General features: G+C 48.5%; 1 protein-coding gene across 3 annotated transcripts; it reads left to right on the top strand.

Moving 5' to 3' along the window:
- Positions 1–2,159: 2,159 nt before the first annotated feature.
- On the top strand, positions 2,160–5,267 carry fgf1a (fibroblast growth factor 1a). Of its 3 annotated transcripts, none has more exons than XM_023791554.2 (4): positions 2,160–2,288; positions 2,963–3,347; positions 3,942–4,045; positions 4,148–5,267. In XM_023791554.2, exons 2-4 carry the CDS (start codon positions 3,179–3,181, stop codon positions 4,346–4,348), a joined length of 474 nt encoding a protein of 157 aa, XP_023647322.1. In that variant the 5' UTR covers positions 2,160–2,288; positions 2,963–3,178; the 3' UTR covers positions 4,349–5,267. The 3 variants fall into 3 exon arrangements, with proteins under 3 accessions (XP_023647322.1, XP_023647323.1, XP_072573823.1); XM_023791555.2 differs by lacking the exon at positions 2,160–2,288 and adding an exon at positions 2,530–2,686; XM_072717722.1 differs by lacking the exon at positions 2,160–2,288 and having other exon boundaries at positions 2,786–3,347.
- Positions 5,268–20,464: the final 15,197 nt, after the last annotated feature.

Raw genomic sequence — 20,464 nt, 5'->3', positions numbered from 1 at the left:
AAGTACTGCGGCAGTCTTCTTTAAACCTGATTCCTGTTGATGTGACAACCCAAAATGTGTCAAAATATATACCATGCTCCGGTTTGAACATTTTTAAATCACTTACCTATTCTAAAAAATCCCTTCACCTCTACGGCCATCTGCTGGCGAATATGAGTACTGTACAACTGCCCCCCCCCCCCCCCCCCCCGCGGTAACACATGGCAGCCTTTTTAGGTAATCTCTTTACTGAGCCTTTATGCCTAGGGAGATTCTTCTGATTTTGAAAAATTCGTGTATTTTTAGTGTGTGACTAGGCGGGCAGAGTAACAATGTAAATACGTCTTAAAGTTAAAGTTGCATAACTCATTCACGTTTTCCATAACTGATTCTCTAATACAAGGTCACGGTGTCGATCGTAGGACACTCACACATTACGGGCAATTAAGCCAATTATCCTAACTGTTTGTCTTTCAACTGGAGAACATTCAAACTCCACACACACCGTGAACCATGGAGATGGATCCACATGGCTTTTTAGCCATTCTAGAGCTAATCCTTTCCTGTCTGCATTTCTTAGACATGCCAGAATGTTGCTTCAAGTTTTCCCCTGCTAAGCATTTGATGCCGCTGTCAAAAGGCTTTCTGCAGCTGGGTCATGCCAGAATGGGAGAGCGACTGCATACTCTGATACACTGATACTCTTAATGACATCACTGCTTTGACTAAATGGATAATTTGTGGGGTACAGCATAGGAACTGCAATCATTTTTAATAAAACATCCAGGCAGGTTACAGTAAACACTCATACCATCCATCCATCCATCCATTTTCTGTAACCGCCTATCCTATTCAGGGATCCTCAGACCATTGTTTCTTAATCTGTACTTTTCAGACCTCCATCCTTTGCCTTTGTTAATGGGGCTTGATGAGCTGATACAGTGTAACAAGATGCAGAGTATCCCTGATGTTTGTGCCAATAACACATTTATTGTGTTTCTTTAGAGTAAATTATTAGTACAAAAATTCCTCACAATTCTCATGAAGTGTTTGGAAATGCCAAGGTAGGTGACGTCATGCCAAGACAGGTGACAACATGAGCAGCCTTATACTGACTGTCATGACTATGGGCATAACCCCATATACGACCCTACGTTGTGGTAAAAGTGGATCATATCCCAGCATGCACTGGTGAAGCCATTCCGCCTGAACAGCATGTTTTTTGGCTGCGGCAGGAAACTGAGGGAGAAAACCCACACAAACGCTGAGGAGAACGTGCAAACTGCAAACACACCAGGCAGCAAGGAGAACCTTCAACCCTGGAGGTCTCAGAGTAACTCACCACGCCTCCTTAGATGTACCCTGAGGGGTCCTGGGCCTGGATGGGATCCATGATGCAGGAAAAACCTGCTAGCTGGCTGACTTTTGTGGATCTGCTGCCTAAAGTCACCGATTTAAAAAGGAAAATAGCAGAGACTGACCTTGTGACCTTGTGAGACTCCCCTGCAGCTAAAATGAGTGTTTATCAGAGCAAGAGCAGGGATGTTCCTGAGGGATGGTGGATCCTGTGACTAAGTAAATTACACAAATCACTTGAATGCTGGCTTTGCAACGGCTGGCACCTTCTTATAAATCAATGACCACATTATTGCAGCTCGGATTGTGATGTTACACTGTATGCTGGGGATGTTAACCAGATCTCACAGTGTTCATTTTGCTCATAAGTGAGCTCAGTTCAATTCAATTCAATTTATTTTTATATAGCGCCTTTCACAACAGAGTCATCCCAAAGCGCTTTACATGGATGTGTTGTGATACATAAAACATCATTAGAGAGAAGTACAGAACGGGAAAAAAGGAAGGAAAGAAATTAAATAAAGTGAGTTGCTTTTGAGTGCCTGCTGTTTGCTTTGCATTCATTTTCTATGGCCCCTCTCTTAGAAACCTTCAGACAAAATGACAAAATGGCTCCCACTTAGTCCTCAACGAACTTCTGAAACCTTTTCCTACCTTCCAGTTCAAACCAGGTGAATTGCCCGGACGTACCACTCACTTTGACCGGATGGGAATATGACATTGCCCATTTTCAGCTGCCAAGCTCACTAGCTGGGATAAATATAGACTTGTGAGAGCCATCTTAGGGTAGGGTGTGCTTATAAGGGATGAACACTTGTGGGCGAGAGAGCGAAGGACATAGACAGAGCCAGGATGTCCAGCAGACCACTGAGAGCTCATTCACTATCCCGTTTGCAGACATGGTATACGGAAATGCTGCCACCTTTGGCGATTCTCCAGGGGCATTTTCACAGGTAAATCTCTTCAAGCTCCCCGTCCGGCTGCTTGTCACGGGAGACACACACTTGGAGCGACTTGCTTGCATTTCAGGGGGCTGTCGGGCTGCCCATGGCCAGTAACAGAATGAACTTCCAGGAAAATGGTCCTTCTACACAGTAGCCTACCCTCACATTCCACAGGCTGCTTTTTCTGGCAGCCGCTGACACTTTTCCAAAATTCTTTTGGATGTAGAGACTTGCCAGATTTCTGGTTTTTAATGATAACGGGGTTTACTACAGCTACTGTTCTGATGTGGATTTATGGGTGAGCTGCACTGACAGCAGCAAAAGAGTTTCCTTAGATGGAAAACTCGTTAAATCATTTCTACTTTTCTTCATGAAGGAAAGCCGATAAGAATCGCTTCTGGAGGCGGGTATGTTTTAAAATAAACACATATGTGGAATGCGAAGTTAGTGACGATCCTGGACTGATGATATTAGCCGGAAATTTGCAGGGGCATCATTCTGTAAATATTCATCGTGGCTTTCTTACCTTTGACCTCCTGGTATCTGGTTGCATTATAAACATGTAAAGATAATTTGATATGCTTTCCCGGTATTTTCTTGTGGTTTAACGGAATTTTAATGTGATCTTACGTGATTTCTCGATTTTTTATTTATTTTATTTTTTTCTGTCGGCACACGCACAGGCTTGTCCCGGGGCACCTTTGGCTGCTTACAGAACTGGCGGAGCGCTGGGTACTTTCCCAGATTGCTGGGATAAGCGGGGGCCCGATCGGAGGCCGATGAGGGCGGCAGTGCAGCGCCCCGCGGACCCCCTCCGGGAGAGTGGTACATACCCCGTCACTACGCTACAGGCGCACCTACTCTTACCGTAATCGGGACGCCCGGAGGCTGCCAGCAAAATGACGGAAGGGGAGATAACGGTGTTTCCGCTGGGCCCGGAGAATTTCGGGATCGACATGCAAGATTACAAGAAGCTGACGCGCCTGTACTGCCTGAACGGCGGATATCATCTGCGGATCCTGCCTGATGGCACGGTGGAGGGCAGCAGAGACGAGGGCGACGCTTACAGTAAGGCTGCCGGCGAGATTAAGGCTGATAGCAGTTGTTTGTTAACAGGTCGCCGCGCCGGTACCGGGGCGACGGGGCAGCCGGCACTCTCCCATCGTCCTCCGATCGCTTGCCTTCGGCAGATTAATTGCGGGCGGGTGGTATTTTGACATTTTGATAAGCAGCGCCATTGCCTTATTAGTGCCGTGCTGCTCTTCTAGCACCGGCGTTTTAAAAGGCTCCCCCACTTATCTACGAGCAATGAAAGGTGTTTGATGTAGAACGGCATTGCCTCTGGTAACGTGGCCACATGACAGACCTTTGCTGTATTTTGATCTTAGCCAGTGATATACGGTGAGTCATTTTACTTGGCATGCATTTCATCAGATTTCAGGAGGCTGATGGCAGCCGGGGGCTCTGGGGCACAGCTGTTAACGTTGTTAATAAGCACCTGCATCGCTTAGCTTGTGGATTTAGATAGTGATGAGTGTGTGACTGCTGAAAACGAGATCTGGGTGCCGTGTCAGACGGGCAGCTTCGACATCCAGCTTCAGCCACAGTGTCAGGATGGCGTCTGGTCCCATCTCCTGCTGACGCGCCGCTTCCCTGTTGCAGATGTGATGCGGCTGAAAGCCGTCAGCATCGGTGTGGTGGTGATCGAGGGCCGGGAGGCGGCGCTATACCTGGCCATGAACGAGCAGGGCCAGCTTTACGGCACAGTGAGCTTCCTGGCAAATCGTTTGTTGACCTTGATTTTATTGTGTAAAATGATTTCTGGCAAAGGTGAGCTAAGCTTCACCTTTGTTTCCACATTTTTCCAGTCCAACCTGAATGACGACTGTTACTTTCTGGAGAAGCTGGAGGAGAATCACTACAACACCTACATGTGTCAGAAGTACCAGGACCAAGGCTGGTATGTTGGCATCAAGAAGAACGGACGGCCCAAGGCTGGACCGAGGACCCACATGGGACAGAAGGCTATCTACTTTTTACCTCGCATAATAGACAACACAAGCAAATGAAGACGGGCCCGCAGAGGGGACAGACCAAGCCCTCTCCGAGTAAAACGTAATTTTAGGCCATTTATTCCCATCTACTGACATAATGAAACACTAAACTTGCTGCTCACAGAAATATGGAATTTCTGTCACCGCTAACATGTGATTATAGCTGATAAAAATGATTCAGCTTTTATCTGTAAGTACACAGTCCTTCACAGCTTGAATAGTCTCGGTGACTTTCTGTCCTTATACTGTGCACTACAACTTAAATATCACTAACGATGAATTAAATCTTTATTTTTTTACTTACATATAAGATCTTTTTTTGAATATTATTTGGGTAGAAAATGTGCTTACACGAAACTTGTTTTTTCACTTTACTGTAATACATGTATTTATTAATCAGCCGGTTAACCGTAAAATAAGAGCATAATTTTATCCATAAACACCCACAACAATACAGTGTCTAGCATTTAGGTGCATCAACATGTTAAAATGTGGAAAAACTGAAATGGTATCACCTCTTTGTATGAGGTGCTATATGTAGCTATATACATTAAATATAAATATTTATCTATATCTTTGACTGTTATATATAAAGTGAATATTAATGAAAATGATATAATTAAAATATTCAGGCTTGCCATGAAATAATTATGGTAAAGGCATCCAAATTGATGCTTTGCTGTGTCCTACGTGAGGAGGAGATTAGTGAATTACAAACATGTCATTTCCTGTTATGATATCAGTAACCTCTGAGTAACACACTGGCTAGTTTAATATGTAACAGTTCAGGATCACACACTGTACTGTATTTCACTGATAGTCTGAGATCATATGTCTTAGAATCGTTTAAATAAACCCTTGTATTCACATATGAGCCGATAAGATGTTCTCACCTGAAATTGTAACCCGCTAATTAAATGTAATGTAAATATTTCGTGGTGTCCGTGGTTGTTTTATACCGAGTGCTTTCTCTGCCTTTCTCGGCACGTCACGTTAGCATATGAACGGTCGCTGAATCATTGTAAATTGAGGCCACAAGGTGGCAGCATTGTGCCGTAAAAGTCGTCATAGTGGCGCTACTTCAAACACATTTTTTCGTTTATGGGATGAAGTGCTCAAATTCCAGCTAATATCAGGTCATGGATGTAGGGGGGCAGAGAAGAGTCTCTGTTATGTAACTGTCCTGCTTGAGTATAACATTTCTTAAAAGGCACATGGGGAAGTTCGCATCAGAACAAGAGCCAAGAAAACAGTTAAATGATATCTGCTGCCCATAGTCACAGAGGGTTACTTATAAATATGTCTCTAGCAGATCATGGGAAACGTAGAGTTCGTCTTTGTTTGTTACAAGCACGTTTTCTTCAAGGGCTCAACAGATCCAGTTTGCTGAACATTTGGTCATACGGTCCAGTTCTGTGTTTGAGCCCTTGGTGGTGGGTTTGCTGGGTGCCGTGTGACTGCAGCTGTGATCTGTGTCCTCTGGTTGAGAGTACACACACGCATATGCACACATTTTTTTTCCCCCTTGATACAATTGAGCAGGTACTTGGTAAATTAAGAGGTAATTATAGGTGCGACGAAGACACAGTCACTCCTACCCTTTCTATTCGACATTCTCCCGATACGATGAACTAAAAGTGCATTGAAACGGCGGCTCACCACAGCCTGTTCAGAAACACGGGGCTGCCGTCAGCCTGCCAAGTCCTTATTATGAGGTTTGTCCTTGTGTTGACTGATCAGTTTCACTTGGCCCAAGACCTCGTTACACAACACAGGGGAATGAAGTGTTGCTAGGGTCTGTGTCGAGTCTCGATTTGTGAAATGAACGCTCTGCAAGTCTGGAAACTTGCACAGACACCGTGCCCATGTGGGGGGCTGTATCTGTCCTCAGCCCAACCTGGGAGCTTGGCGAGGGGGGTGACTTGTAAGCGAGAGGGAGAGAGAGGGAGAGAGGGAGAGAGAGGGAGAGAGGGAGAGAGAGGGAGAGAGAGGGAGAGAGGGAGAGAGAGGGAGAGAGGGAGAGAGAGGGAGAGAGGGAGAGAGAGGGAGAGAGAGGGAGAGAGAGGGAGAGAGAGGGAGAGAGGGAGAGAGAGGGAGAGAGGGAGAGAGAGGGAGAGAGAGGGAGAGAGGGAGAGAGGGAGAGAGAGGGAGAGAGAGGGAGAGAGGGAGAGAGAGGGAGAGAGGGAGAGAGAGGGAGAGAGAGGGAGAGAGGGAGAGAGAGGGAGAGAGGGAGAGAGAGGGAGAGAGAGGGAGAGAGAGGGAGAGAGGGAGAGAGGGAGAGAGAGGGAGAGAGGGAGAGAGGGAGAGAGGGGGAGAGAGGGAGAGAGGGAGAGAGGGAGAGAGAGGAGAGAGGGAGAGAGAGGGAGAGAGAGGGAGAGAGGGAGAGAGGGAGAGAGAGGGAGAGAGGGAGAGAGAGGGAGAGAGGGAGAGAGATCTCCCTTGCTGGCCCCTGGCCTCCATGCTGCAGAAGGAGTGTAAAGCTGAAGACGCCCAGGCTTCCTGTGGGGCCCCTGTCAGGCACAGCCAGGCCCCGGGCCCCGGGCCCCATAAAACAGGACAGAAAGTTTCCATCCAGGTGGGGAACCAACCCAGCTAAACTGCAGAAGCACTTTTCCACTGTCCTGCCTGCCTCCCTCCCTCCACCTGTTCCAGGTGGCCCCCGCTGCTCCATCCGGTCCCCCCCCCCCCCCCTCATCCAAATAGATGGTGGGATATCCACAGCCCCACCCCCATTAATCCTACGGCCCTTGTGGTCAGAAGTACTAAAAAAGAGTCAGGTGTTATTAGAGCCCCTGAACTCCAGCTTGCTGGCTCTCTAAACCACACACACACAAATATGCGCAAGCAGAGACACACACACACACGTACATGCGCACACACACACACACAAACACAGACACACAAACACAATTAGGCAAACACACACACAGACATATATATGGGTTTGTAATTACATCTTTGTGGGGACTTTCCATTCCTTGCTATGCTGAAAACTCTAATCCCAACATGACGACCTTAACCCCTACCCAGAGGTAAGGAGCATGTATTAACCTTAACCTTAAGTAACTAAGCAGAATATTTTTAGGCTTATGATTGCATTCGTAGATATTTGTGGGAACCTGAAAAATGGAATATGACAGGCATGCGACGGGCATGCGATGGGAATATGACAGGCATGCGATGGGCACACGACTGGAATATGACAGGCATGCGATGGGCACACGACTGGAATATGACAGGCATGCGATGGGCACACGACTGGAATATGACAGGCATGCGATGGGCACACGACTGGAATATGACAGGCATGCGATGGGCATATGACTAGCATGTAACAGGTAAATGACAGGCATGCGATAGGCATGGAACAGGCATGTGATGGGCATACTATGGGCATGTGATGGGCATATGACAGGTATGCAGGAAGCATTTCTGACTCCCAGTGACTCTTCGACACTGAGTCAGTACTTTCACGCAATATTTAGTTGGCGTGTCTCTTACTGCTATAATTTAATACATTCGAAAAGTTGTTTTACGAGGTTTGGGTATGAATTTGGGGAAAAAATTCAAAAGAAACAAAAACCGGGCTTTAATATAGATTTATACTTGTTTCCTCTGGCAGATTTCTCCATGTTAACCAGATATATATTACAAAATTCTGCGTAAAAAAGTTAAATGATTTATTCACAGCAGTCTTGTGCAGTGAATAGCGCCGTGTCTGACTCAGCTGTGGGCTTTCATCTGGAGACCAGGTGGGTCGTGCCCCTTCCCAGGACCTCCGCTGTGAGCCGCCCCCCCGCCCCCCTGCGGTCACATACAGGCCGACCGGAGCAGATCCCTTCCGCTCTGTCATCCAGGTTCCTGCTTACTCACGCTGCTGACGCCAGAATCGCATGGAGAACCCATCCCTGCCTGGCTACGAAGGGCGCGCACACACACACACACACACACACACACCATTCATTTCTATGGGAAAAACCCTAATCCCAACCACGACACCCTTAACCTCTACCCATCCTTAACCTTAACCATAAGTAACTAACCCAAATACAAGACTTTTGGCATTTTTACTGTTTTGATTGCATTCTCAGTTTTTCATGAAACTGAGGTTATCCAAATGGGGACCTCAAAAGATGTCCCCAAAAGTAGGGAAATTTCAAGTTTTACACACAGGTTTAATTATATCTTTGTGGGGACTCTCCATTCATTCCTATGGGGAAAACTGTAATCCCAACATGACGACCTTAACCCCTAACCAGCCAAGAATTTGGCATTTTATTTTTTGATTTGAGGGTGTGTGTGTGTGTGTGTGTGTGTGTGTGTGTGACCAAATGTCCCCCACAATGTAATATAAACATAATCCACACACACTCCCACACACACACACACACACACACACACACACACACACACACACAGAGCCAGGGTGCATGACGGTGTGGGGCTATTAGCTCTGACCCTTTAAAGGGAAAAGATCTGGCCCAGACATATCGGTGTGAAGCAGCTCTGATGGCCTCCCAGCTCTCCCAGCTCTCCCAGCTCTCTCCATGTCACGCCGTCTTCCAGGGGTGGAATCTGCTCGACTGCTCCAGTGCTACCAGAACAGAAAGTCCATCTCCGTCTCATTTTATATTTTGGGAAAGAGCCGACTGTGTTGTGTGTTTGGGGCTTGTCAGATTTGTGATGAGAGAAAATTGCGTGCTTTACACGCGTCATCAGCATGATTCCCTGGGCGGTCAGCCCCCCGCCCCCCAGTCAAGGTCACTTCCACTTCCTGTCATTCTTTGACCGAGGACAGAGGGAACAGACTGATGTCTGTGGCAGTGCACAAACAGCAGGCTATTAATGGCAAATATCTGGCATTCCCAGCGTATCCGTCTACAGGATATTACGTTATGACTGAGTGTGGAAGTCGCTGCCATTCATCACCCTCTCACACAACAATGTACAGAAGCACACTGAGCTTTTGAAGTCAGCCATGTTCTAATTCTGGGACACTCAGGAAAAGCCATTCACCAGAGTTTTTCCTGAAGACCCAAAGTGTTCAGTGAGTCCTTTCTGGGGAATGGGCCTCCTCACAAAAGGCCGGTCACCAGGCTGGTACCTTCCAGACGTTAGAACTCTGCTCTTTCAAGGGACGAATCCATGTCGTGCGTAAAGGCAGATTCACACTTCTGCGTAGAATCTACGCTATCTTGTACCCTACCTCGTAAAATGCACAAAAATGCAACTACGGGTGTAGGCTACAATGCAGGGTACGCGGTTACCAAAGGTGTAGATTCTACGCAGAAGTATGATGGCGCTTTTCCACTGGAAATACCAGAATCGATCAGTACTGTGAAGAGGCACTGGTTATGGTGTGGTTCCGGCTCGCTTTGGTTTTCCACTGCAGAAGGGTGCTTGGTAAAGGCGCTGCCCGATTTGGAGAGCAACAGTGACATAAAAGCGAAGAGGTGTAGATCACGATTTACTATGTGGTCATTTCCATAATCACCATCTTACGGTAGCATCAAACTCTATAGAAATTAGCATTCGCTTGTGCAAAATTACATTACCAATGCATTCCGTTCAGCTGTCCTATCATATTTTTTTAAGCAGCCCGTTGGAAATGTTCAAGTTCTGTTATCAGGAATACATCAATACATTGCGATGTGTGATACTACTAATGATCAATAATATATAGAATATGCTCTTTTCCCTTCAGATAGGAGGAATGTAGCAGAACACCAGTAGTTCCGTGCATTTTGACCAGTTGGAGGGTGGTGATGCAACCAGCTGGGTTTGGTGACACTTTTGGCCCTGTTACTAAGCGAGGCCTTGTCACAGGTACAGTTCAGGTCCGGCTCGGTCCCTGGTGGCAGTGGAAAAGCTCCATTTGGGTTTATCCAAAAGGGTGCAATAACGGTGAATGAAGTAACACGTCACTCTTCCTGAAATCATCTGAGAGACAAGCCTGTAATAGGGAGCACATTTTCCAGCACTGGGAATATAAAGCAGAATGTTTCATAAAATGTCTTAGGTGATGTTGGGTCATTTTTTAATAGCTAAAACACAAGTGGTGAAACTTTGTGATTTGTGCAGAAATTATATTAAAGTCATGAAAATGAAAACTGACTTCACTCATCTAATGCTGCAAAAATGCATCTTATTGACTGAATAGAAAAGGCAGGACAAGGTTCAGAGCATGAAGAACAACATGCTTCCCCTTCACAGGGAGCCTCATCTGCGATTCAACTCCCAGTGCAACAGAACTGCTCAGAAGTTTGTCCTGCCAGAGGGATTTCTGGGAAATTTGGCAGCTTCATTCACGATGGCCTCTGGGGGCTCATCATGTGAGAGTCCAGCTTCCTGCTGAGAAGTGGACTGAGACGGGTTGGGCCTCTGGGATGTTGTCGTGGAGACTAACTGTGAGATGGGTTGGGACAGTTGGTCTGTGTGTGTGTGTGTGTGTGTGTGTGTGTGTGTGTCCCTACAATGATCCCCACAAGGGGAAACTCAATTTTATAAAAATCTGTGACTGCAATCAATAAACTAAAAATGCCAAAGTCAAAACCATGCAAATTTTGCGTGGTTACTTATGGTTAAGGTTAGGGCTTGTAGGAGTTCAGGTCGTCATTGTCTATGTTTTTCCCATAGAAATAAATAGAAAGTCCCCATAAATACAAATGAATACAAACATGTGTGTGTGTTGGTGTGTTGAATTGTGTTGGGTGTCAATGTTAGAATAACTGAGATTTTTTTTTTACATGCGTGTGCATAAATTATTGCGTGCTTGTGTTTATTGCAGTGGGTGAGATTGTACACGTCCGTGTAGTGCTGTGTTGTATGTTGTATGTATGACTCTTTATGTGTGCTTGAGTGTACACGTCAGAGAATGCACTTTTATATTCTCCAAAGACATAGATACTTTGTGGAAATCCCAACATAGTAACATTTGAAAATGTTACTATGTTTGTTTTCATCCCTAAAAGACAGCGAACAGAGAGTCACTGTGGATCCTCCAGAATAAGAGTCCCCTGTGTCTGTCTGGCTCAGTGGCACCTGTAGAAAGTTTCGATTGGGTTCTGCGTCAGGGGGCAGTTATATTTAAGGGGGAGACCATGCCTCTCCTACGGTTCCGCTTAGAAAATAAAATAACCTTTAAAACATCTACATTTTGTTATTATTTAGATATGGGGGGGCAACAGGAGTGGCCATGTATCTACTTTACTCGGGGGGGGGGGGCGTGCATGGCCTCCCCGGCCACTATAGCGTTTCACTGTTGGCTCTGACTGCTAGATGAGGGTCCATCTGCCGCACGTGTGGGCCTAGGCGTCGGAGAGAGGGAGAGAGGGATGAACCCTGTCCGACAGCCCGGCAGGGATCCTGGCACGTGCGGGCGGCCTGCTGTCAGTCTGGCTCCCTTGTTTTGGCCATGGAGCTACACTGATGCTTAGCATTTAGCATGCCGGCTCACTCCCACACGCCGCTGCTCCATTCTGCACACTGCCTGGGGTGGACCAGCCCGCAGCACAGCGACTGGTGCACTGCAGTCCTCGAGAAACTCTCAGTGATGGAGGATGATGCAAAAGAGGTTACACACGTCTGAGTGCTGCTCAGAAAATGCACGACTTCCTTGTGGAATGCGATGACAGGATTCCGAGACGATGCTGGGAATTATCGTGCCAGAATGCTAAATGGTAACTGCTTGCTACGGTGAGTACGAGAATGTCACATCTGGTATACAGACATTCCCTGTCGCCGTGACCCTGGACTGCAGCTACCGCTAAGCACTCCCAGCCCAAGGAGTGAAATGAATGACATTAGCTGGAAGACAGCAGCTCTTTGTCACCAAGCAATGAAAGCAATCCGTCGTCGAGCTGATTGTACTATTTGTTTTAACAAATATATATGACTCATCTGAGTATGTCTCAGTGTGGTTTGCTAAGGGAGACTGTCTAAGACACTCACAGAGGAGGGTCACTACTTTAGTCTGCATACTCCACGGACCTGACAGTACACGTTGTCCAGAGGTGGGTAGTTCAGGTCCATAGAATAAAAGTCCAGACCGAGATTTTGTTTCCACCAACCAGTTGAGTATAAAGTATAAACTCAACTGGTTGGCTGAAACAAAATCATGGTCTGGATTTTTATTCTCTGGTCCTGAACGGCCCACTGACTGTGTCCCTAACAAATAGGGTTTAAAAATCAGTGCTGAATGTCAGTGCTCATTATATAGCTCCATTCTTGACTACATGATCCTGTACTTGTTCTGCTTTGTCAGCTGAGTCCAGTTACAGCTCTGAAAGACTCTCTAAAGCATAACGAGAATCAGTACACTTCCTGAGCCGGTCAAGCCTGCTCCATGAGATCTACGCAGCCTATGGCAAAGAGAAGTCCATCCAGACATAAGGATCGCATTAATGCTTTGTATAGACATAGAGGCCAGCTTTTATCTGTCCTCCCCCCATGAGGAGCCAAGTACAGGCCATGGTGCAGCTGGGGGACATTCATGGCAGGCAAGTAATGAGTTGATTTTGATCCGTCATAATCAATCACTGATGCCAAGGGAGGGGCTGGCGGAGTGCCCTGCTTCCTCTGTGAACAACAACAGTGAGACCCGAAAAGATGACATTATCACCCAGGGAACTGACAAGTATGTACATGCACGTGGTGGGGTGATTGCATAATTCCCAGTCGCAGAGGCTTGTTTAACAGTGAATTCATGTTGACGACATCAACTAACTTCTAAACAATGTTGGAGAGCATTCTTCCATTAACTAGAGAGCACTTTCCACAGCCTGTGGGAAAGTGGGCGTCGTACCTCCTGAGAAACACAATCGCAGGAGATGGAAAGGACGGCCTCCTTGGCCCTTATTGTTTAGGAAGGTTGCTCTGTCTCTCAGTTCCAGTAATAAAAAGCCCAGAGGAAAACAATGAGGAAGCAACTTTCACTGCACTCTGCTTTGGTTTGCTCCAGTCCAAATTAGTCAGTAAGCTCCAGTCCACACTAGTCAGTAAGCTCCAGTCCAAACTAGTCAGTAAGCTCCAGTCCAAATTAGTCAGTAAGCTCCAGTCCAAATTAGTCAGTAAGCTCCAGTCCACACTAGTCAGTAAGCTCCAGTCCAAATTAGTCAGTAAGCTCCAGTCCACACTAGTCAGTAAGCTCCAGTCCAAATTAGTCAGTAAGCTCCAGTCCAAACTAGTCAGTAAGCTCCAGTCCAAATTAGTCAGTAAGCTCCAGTCCAAATTAGTCAGTAAGCTCCAGTCCAAATTAGTCAGTAAGCTCCAGTCCACACTAGTCAGTAAGCTCCAGTCCAAATTAGTCAGTAAGCTCCAGTCCAAATTAGTCAGTAAGCTCCAGTCCAAATTAGTCAGTAAGCTCCAGTCCACACTAGTCAGTAAGCTCCAGTCCAAATTAGTCAGTAAGCTCCAGTCCAAATTAGTCAGTAAGCTCCAGTCCAAATTAGTCAGTAAGCTCCAGTCCACACTAGTCAGTAAGCTCCAGTCCAAATTAGTCAGTAAGCTCCAGTCCACACTAGTCAGTAAGTTCCAGTCCAAATTAGTCAGTAAGCTCCAGTCCACACTAGTCAGTAAGCTCCAGTCCACACTAGTCAGTAAGTTCCAGTCCAAATTAGTCAGTAAGCTCCAGTCCACACTAGTCAGTAAGTTCCAGTCCAAATTAGTCAGTAAGCTCCAGTCCACACTAGTCAGTAAGTTCCAGTCCAAATTAGTCAGTAAGCTCCAGTCCACACTAGTCAGTAAGCTCCAGTCCAAATTAGTCAGTAAGCTCCAGTTCACACTAGTCAGTAAGCTCCAGTCCACACTAGTCAGTAAGCTCCAGTCCACACTAGTCAGTAAGCTCCAGTCCACACTAGTCAGTAAGCTCCAGTCCACACTAGTCAGTAAGCTCCAGTCCACACTAGTCAATCACCTTACCTGTACACTAGTCAGTCAGCTCTAATCTACATTAGTCAATAAGCTTGAGTGCACACTGGTCAATCAATTTGAGTCTATAGTGGTCAATCTGTACAAATCTCAACTAGTCTATACCTAAGAATCTGAACAAGGCCACCCTTCTCGATCTATTGAGTTTAGATCAGTTGATTATCTTCCCTCAGCGGAATGTTTGTTCAGATCACAGACTTTTGACATTTAAGAGAATCGGCTGGAAAGATATACACCTTCTGAAAAGGACCCAGCCTCGTTCATCTTCAGTCTTTCCTGGTGGTAGAGGGGCCCTCATGTACCTCCTGTTGAGACTGGATGTGACAGAAGCTGTGACCTGCCACTGGCGACCTGCTGGCTCCATATGATTCTGCCTCTCATTCATTATATAATATCACATCCAATGTACAGGAGCTCATACAAATAATAAAATATGCTTTGGTGCAGATGATAACCCTCAGGAGGCCTGAAGTCCAGCTTTGTAACTTTGCTGAAGGCTCATTCACTTTATAAAGCTGCACCTGCCCAGTTAATAGAGACCCGAGCCATGGGTGTGTGTCTGTGAACCTGTAAGCTTACAGCGGCCGCGTATCCCAGGCTCACCTCCGTCACTATCAGGTTAACAGAGACCCGCGCCATGGGTGTGTGTCTGTGAACCTGTAAGCTTACAGCGGCCGCGTATCCCAGGCTCACCTCCGTCACTATCAGGTTAACAGAGACCCGCGCCATGGGTGTGTGTCTGTGAACCTGTAAGCTTACAGCGGCCGCGTATCCCAGGCTCACCTCCGTCACTATCAGGTTAACAGAGACCCGCGCCATGGGTGTGTGTCTGTGAACATGTAAGCTTACAGCGGCCGCGTATCCCAGGCTCACCTCCATCATTATCAGAAATTGCCGCTTCGGAGTTCATAACAGGACTTGTACAAAAGTGGCACAGAACAAAATTTGATTTGTGGTGTAGCTGAGTGTAATCGAGGGTGGGAGTTTGCATCTGCCTCCCCGCAGAACCTCTGGGGGGCATGCGCCATTCGTGCCTCATTTAGGAGCTCCGTCTGATGTTTACGCATGGCGGACACGCAAAGGGAGGGGCGACGGGGGAGTCCGACCTCGTTATCATCCCGGGTGATGCAACAGGGGCCAGGAAAAAAGGATCCATTCTTCCGACTTTTGCTTTGAGTCCTTTATTTTATTTTCTTTTTCCTAGCGAGTGCTCGGCACTTGAATGGAAGCGGTCAGCCAACTGTTGCGACCCACAATGGCTCCCGGGCCCCATACAGATGCCAAAAATGCATGCCCAGACGCGCTCCGCTCCCCTGCCTTGAGCGCGTGCGTCAATGACTCCCCGCGTGACCCTGCCTCCTTCCGTCAAAAGACAGAAAAGGGGGAAGAGAGAGATGTGGCCGCTGGGAGCAGAGCCTGGGTCTCCCGGCGAGGGGGCCCCCGGGGGCCACGAAAACACTCCTCTGTTAAGGAGAAGAGAGGTGGAGTCGGAGGAAGCACCGAGCCGGAGAGCAGCTGTCTGCTTCTCTGATAGAAAGGCCAAAACCAGAGGCCTCTGTGCCTCTTAAGGGGAGCCATCCCACTTCGGTATATATTATATAATAATAATGAAAATAATAATGCATTTTATTTATATGGCGCCTTTTATGCTTACATAACAAGGTAAACACATCCCCCACATATGTATATTCATATGCATGCATGGATATAGACAGGATCACCATTTTGGATATTCTGTAATGGTTTTTTTAGCAGTAAGTGCTGCTATTTAATGTCGCCACGCATCAGCTTCCCGGCTCCCCGCGGGACTCCGCTTTTCACGCTTTGGCGTTTCCGTGCCAGACTGGCCCCCGGCGCTTGTTTGTGCTCATGTTTCTCCGGTGCCTCTCCGCGGGCTTTGTTAACGTCTCCTGTGGGACTGCCCTCATTACACCCTGCCGGGGGGGTCCTATCATTTTACACGCACTCAGGAAACGGCAGCAAAAGCACGGACCCCGACTAATTGCTAAATGAGAGGGCAAAGCAAGGGGGCACTGAAGCCAATCAGCCCTGGCGATTTCATTTATTCCAGGTAAGGGAGCCCAGAGCGGTCGGCTGTTAGCGACAGAATCCCGGCGGGAGGAAGCTGAGCATCAGGTGACCCTCTAGCCGCCTCACTGCCGCTGCCATTGGCTCCCTGCAGGGCTGTGGGGGGCGCTGCTGAGTGATTATCATAGGGCTTGGGGACAAAGAGCCACACACACACACATACACACACGCACACACACACACTGCCCAAAAACGGGCTACAGAGAGGAATCCGAAAGCAGCAGCTGCTACCAGGCTGTTCCTGTCCTTAAAAACGGAAAAGGCAGAGAATTAAAAGTTAAACATGGGGGCTTTTTTTTGAATCCCCGCTTGTGTGATATCAAAATAATCCGCAGCGATTCGTGCCGCCTGCCTGCTGGCCTAATGGATTCTCCCCGCATCTCACGGCGAATCCGAAATGGCCGGCCTGTAACATTTTTGCGATCCGCTTCCATTGGAGAGCGCCGGACAGCTTAACTCCCCCCCCCCCACCCCTGAGAAGAATGCGCCTCTTGAAAAGTAGTTATGACTTAATGAGAATTCCACTTGCAGCAGGAAGGAAGGGTCCGGAACGAGCGTCCCACAGCATGCCGAGCGGCTGTTAATCACAGTGACCATGGTGCACGCTGACAGAGGCTGCTCCGGGCTCCAGGCTCCGGGCCCCGGGGCCGATAGGCATGCAGGAGGGCAGCCGAGGTGTGCCAGGGCAGAGAGCTTCAATCAGAGCTGGGTCACAGGTTCGAGGCAGCCTTCATTCCAGGTGTTTCCCCACTAGCCTACGGGACACGGGAGGCACTGGCTCCAGCCTCCCCCCTCCAAGCCAGAGCGGGCGCCACTGCCGGCTCGTTTTCTTTTGACTTTACAGCGAGTCTCCTGCCGACGTGCATGCATGGCCTCTAGCTGCCGGTGTGCCCCCCCCCCAGCCCAGCCTGTCCTGTGGCGCCCTCAGCCTCCTGGGGAATCAGCCTCTCTGCTCCCTCCCTGACGTGAAGGACACCAGGCCTCCGGAGATCCAGTCCCCACGGAAGAAATGCATTCCGCTCTGCCTTCGCTTTTTTTAAGTGTTATTTATGTCTGGAAGCCCCCCCCCCCCCGACAAATGGCAGCCATATGGAAAAGGAGAGGTGCTCTCTCTCCCTATCTCTCGGTGTGTCTCTGTTTCTCTCTGTCTCTCTCCCCCAATCTCTCCCTCTCTCCCTCATTCTCCTTTACCTCCCTTTGCATATTAATTAGAGCCCCCCCGCCCCTAAATGCCACCCTTAGCAAATCCTCTCCCCAGTCCTGATCCCTGACTGGTCCTGACTGTGTGCAGGGAGTCTATCTGCCTTTTGGAAAGTGCCTGCTTCTGCAGCTCCTAGCCCCCCCCCCCCCCCCACCCCCGGAGGGACCGTTTCTGGGTTGAGTGCGTGGCCAGGACCCCACAGCTGCCGGGTCCGCTCGCTCAGCTGACGTCAGAGAGGCTGGCGCTCCGCAGGCCTGGGAGTGACACGTACGGAGCTGGGATCCGGGGCAGGGATCAGCCCGGGTTTAGGGCCAAAACACTGCCTGCTCACCATGTGAATAAAACGCAAATGCGGCAGATGCTGTCAGATGACGATGCCGGGACAGAATGGACTGTCCATCTGTGACGTCCATCTGCAGAGGAAGTGAGGGAGGAAGGCCTGACTTAACTGATGACCTCACACAGCGCGGATGGGGCAGGGTGGAGCCGGGCACTGAAAGGGTTAAGGTGGCTGTCCGGGGGTGGGGGGGCATTGTGAACCAGCGCCAGTGAACAGAAATGTAAAAAGTGGTCATCGTCTTTCCTGCTCCACTTACGCATTCCAAAAAAAGGTTCCTACAGCCTCAGTGCCCCTCTCGAGTGCCCTCCCGAGGGGACCTTGTCCCCCCCTCCCCCCCCCAGGGTCATCCACTTGAAGCTGCCTTCCTTCCTTCCTCATTTCTCCTCTAATGGCCCCCTTGTTCCCGCTGGACAAAACCGGGCCTTTGTGGTGGCCCGCGGAGCAGCCTTAAAAACAGGAATAGGGAAATTGTAAACAGGAGGCTTTTGGCCTTCAGAACAGACCCGGCCGCCGCGCTCAGAGAGCCGCGCCACGCTAAGCGGAGAAGCAGACCTTTGTTGCTCAGGGGATTAGGGGCTGAGGGATTTCTGAGGCAGGGCAAAGGCAGCGAGCCGGCCAGAGGAGGAAACTTTGTAAAGAGATACCTGCGTTATATATCTGCCAGCGGAAATCATTCATACTATTTATACAATCAGGGTAATTCGATCCACTCCGGCTGGAAAAAAAGCCCAGGATCAAATAAGCGACGACCCCGGCTGCGTGAGGGTAGGGCCAGTCGGTATTTCCATGCAGCAAACAAGCAGAAGGGATACATGACACAGAAACCTTTTAAAAACCCAAATACTCTTCCTAAGGATTTAAAAACAGTTAGAGAGCAGATTTGCTCATATCCATTTTGGGTGATGAGTTTAAAAGAGAACAAATGGGAAAAGTGAAATGGTAACATTGTCCTGGAAAATGTCAAATCCGGCTACAGAGACTGACTGGGAGAACTGCGAACTGGAGCAGACAGCGATAGCCGGAGCAAGCTGTGCTTAGCATGCCTGAAAACCCAGTCTGAAGGAATATTTTTATATCCACTTCCTAGGGAGCTTGTGTGCTTGTATGAGAGAGAGAGAAAGAAAGAGACAGAGAGAAAGACAGAAGAAGAGGCAGAGCGACACACAAAGACAGAGAGAAAGAGATATAAAGAGAGAGACAGAGCAAGAGCGAGAGAGACAGAGAGAGAGAGAATGAGTATCTAACATCCATTGATAAACGTAGCCAGCTTCCTCATTCCCAGCATCAGAGGTGCATTATGGGGCAGTGTGCACCCTGCTGTCCAGTCTCCAGATGATCTGTGGAAAGGCTCTCTGGCTGCAGAAGGAGAGCGGCCATCTGGAGAGCCTGTGGAAATGACACCGGCTTGTGTCAAATGCATCACCTTGTGCCATCATGCTGTGCCCATCTGGTGCTGGGACTGGCCTGTGCCACACGGCACCGGCAGCACACGACACAGCACGGCACAGCACGGCACAGCACGAGCGAGACGCAGCAAGCACCAGCACCCGTCCAGTGTCACGGGGGAGCAAGACCTTCACCAGGGCTTACCTGTCTGAGGTCACAAGAAAACATTTCTATTGTCATTTTTCTGTGGCTGTATTCCGTGCTCATGTTAGTGTCACACCGGAATTTACAGCCCTGTCCTGGAGAGGAAGCCCTGATTCCTCTAACAAGCCAGCCCTCACCTTCCTTACACGAGCACCATAAACAGCCCCCCCCCCATTCATCTCTGTCCTTTTATGTTGACCTGTGGACCTCAGTGACCTGACAGATGTTCTGGTCAGACTGAACCGAAAGCCGGAAAACCAGCAGCCAGATGTTCAAGGAAAGCATCACTATTAACAGTGTAAAAAATCAGAAATTTAAAGAAAGAATCCGGATCTTATATATGAGGCCTATTATCTGTGTGCTCATCTTCTGACCAATTTTTCTCAAATTTAGTTCCAATTGAAGCACCGATTATAAAGATTTTGTATCCGACTCCAGGGAGGCTGTTAGAGATTTTGGAACCTACAAAATCATAGCATATGTTCACATTTTTATTGACCACTGTCACTCGGGGGCCCTTGGAATCGTGCCTTTATTGCACCCCTGTCTGGCTGTATCAGCATTATAAACAAACGTGGCACTTAACTGGTAAATTTAAAGGTCATAAATGCAATTTTCCATGTGCAAAATTTCTGTCTAAAAGCGTTTCTGATAGATGGGAAAAAGCAGCTGAATTCGGGCGTCTTTTCTGTCCTGCAGCAGCCGCCTGCATCCCTTTGGCCACACAAAGCCACCTCTGTGGGCCAGAACGGAAGGTGCCGGAAGCTCCCCATCCCAGGTGTTGTGTGTCAGGCTCCCATTCAGTCTTGGAAGTTTCCCATGTCACCTGGGCCCCCCGGGGCCCCCTGCTGTCAAAGAACTCACTGAGGGCCGCTGGCTGAGGGCCACTGGCTGAGGGCCGCTGGCTGAGGGCCCCCGGCTGTGGGACCCCGGTGGCATAAAGGCCCCTGCTGGGCTGGCCTCTTGACCGGCATTCAGATCCTGT

This window comes from Paramormyrops kingsleyae, chromosome 10 (genome assembly GCF_048594095.1).
Source record: "Paramormyrops kingsleyae isolate MSU_618 chromosome 10, PKINGS_0.4, whole genome shotgun sequence".
NCBI lineage: Eukaryota > Metazoa > Chordata > Actinopteri > Osteoglossiformes > Mormyridae > Paramormyrops > Paramormyrops kingsleyae.
The sequence above is the reverse complement of the archived record's forward strand: the minus strand, read 5'-3'. Positions and strand labels throughout refer to the sequence as shown.

Bases quoted from the DNA above. Each gene is read 5' to 3' on its own strand.
- fgf1a (XM_023791554.2), top strand. From the start codon at position 3,179: ATGACGGAAGGGGAGATAACGGTGTTTCCGCTGGGCCCGGAGAATTTC. The intron at 3,348-3,941 runs GTAAGGCTGCCG...TCCCTGTTGCAG, and splicing joins AGACGAGGGCGACGCTTACA to ATGTGATGCGGCTGAAAGCC. The intron at 4,046-4,147 runs GTGAGCTTCCTG...ACATTTTTCCAG, and splicing joins AGGGCCAGCTTTACGGCACA to TCCAACCTGAATGACGACTG.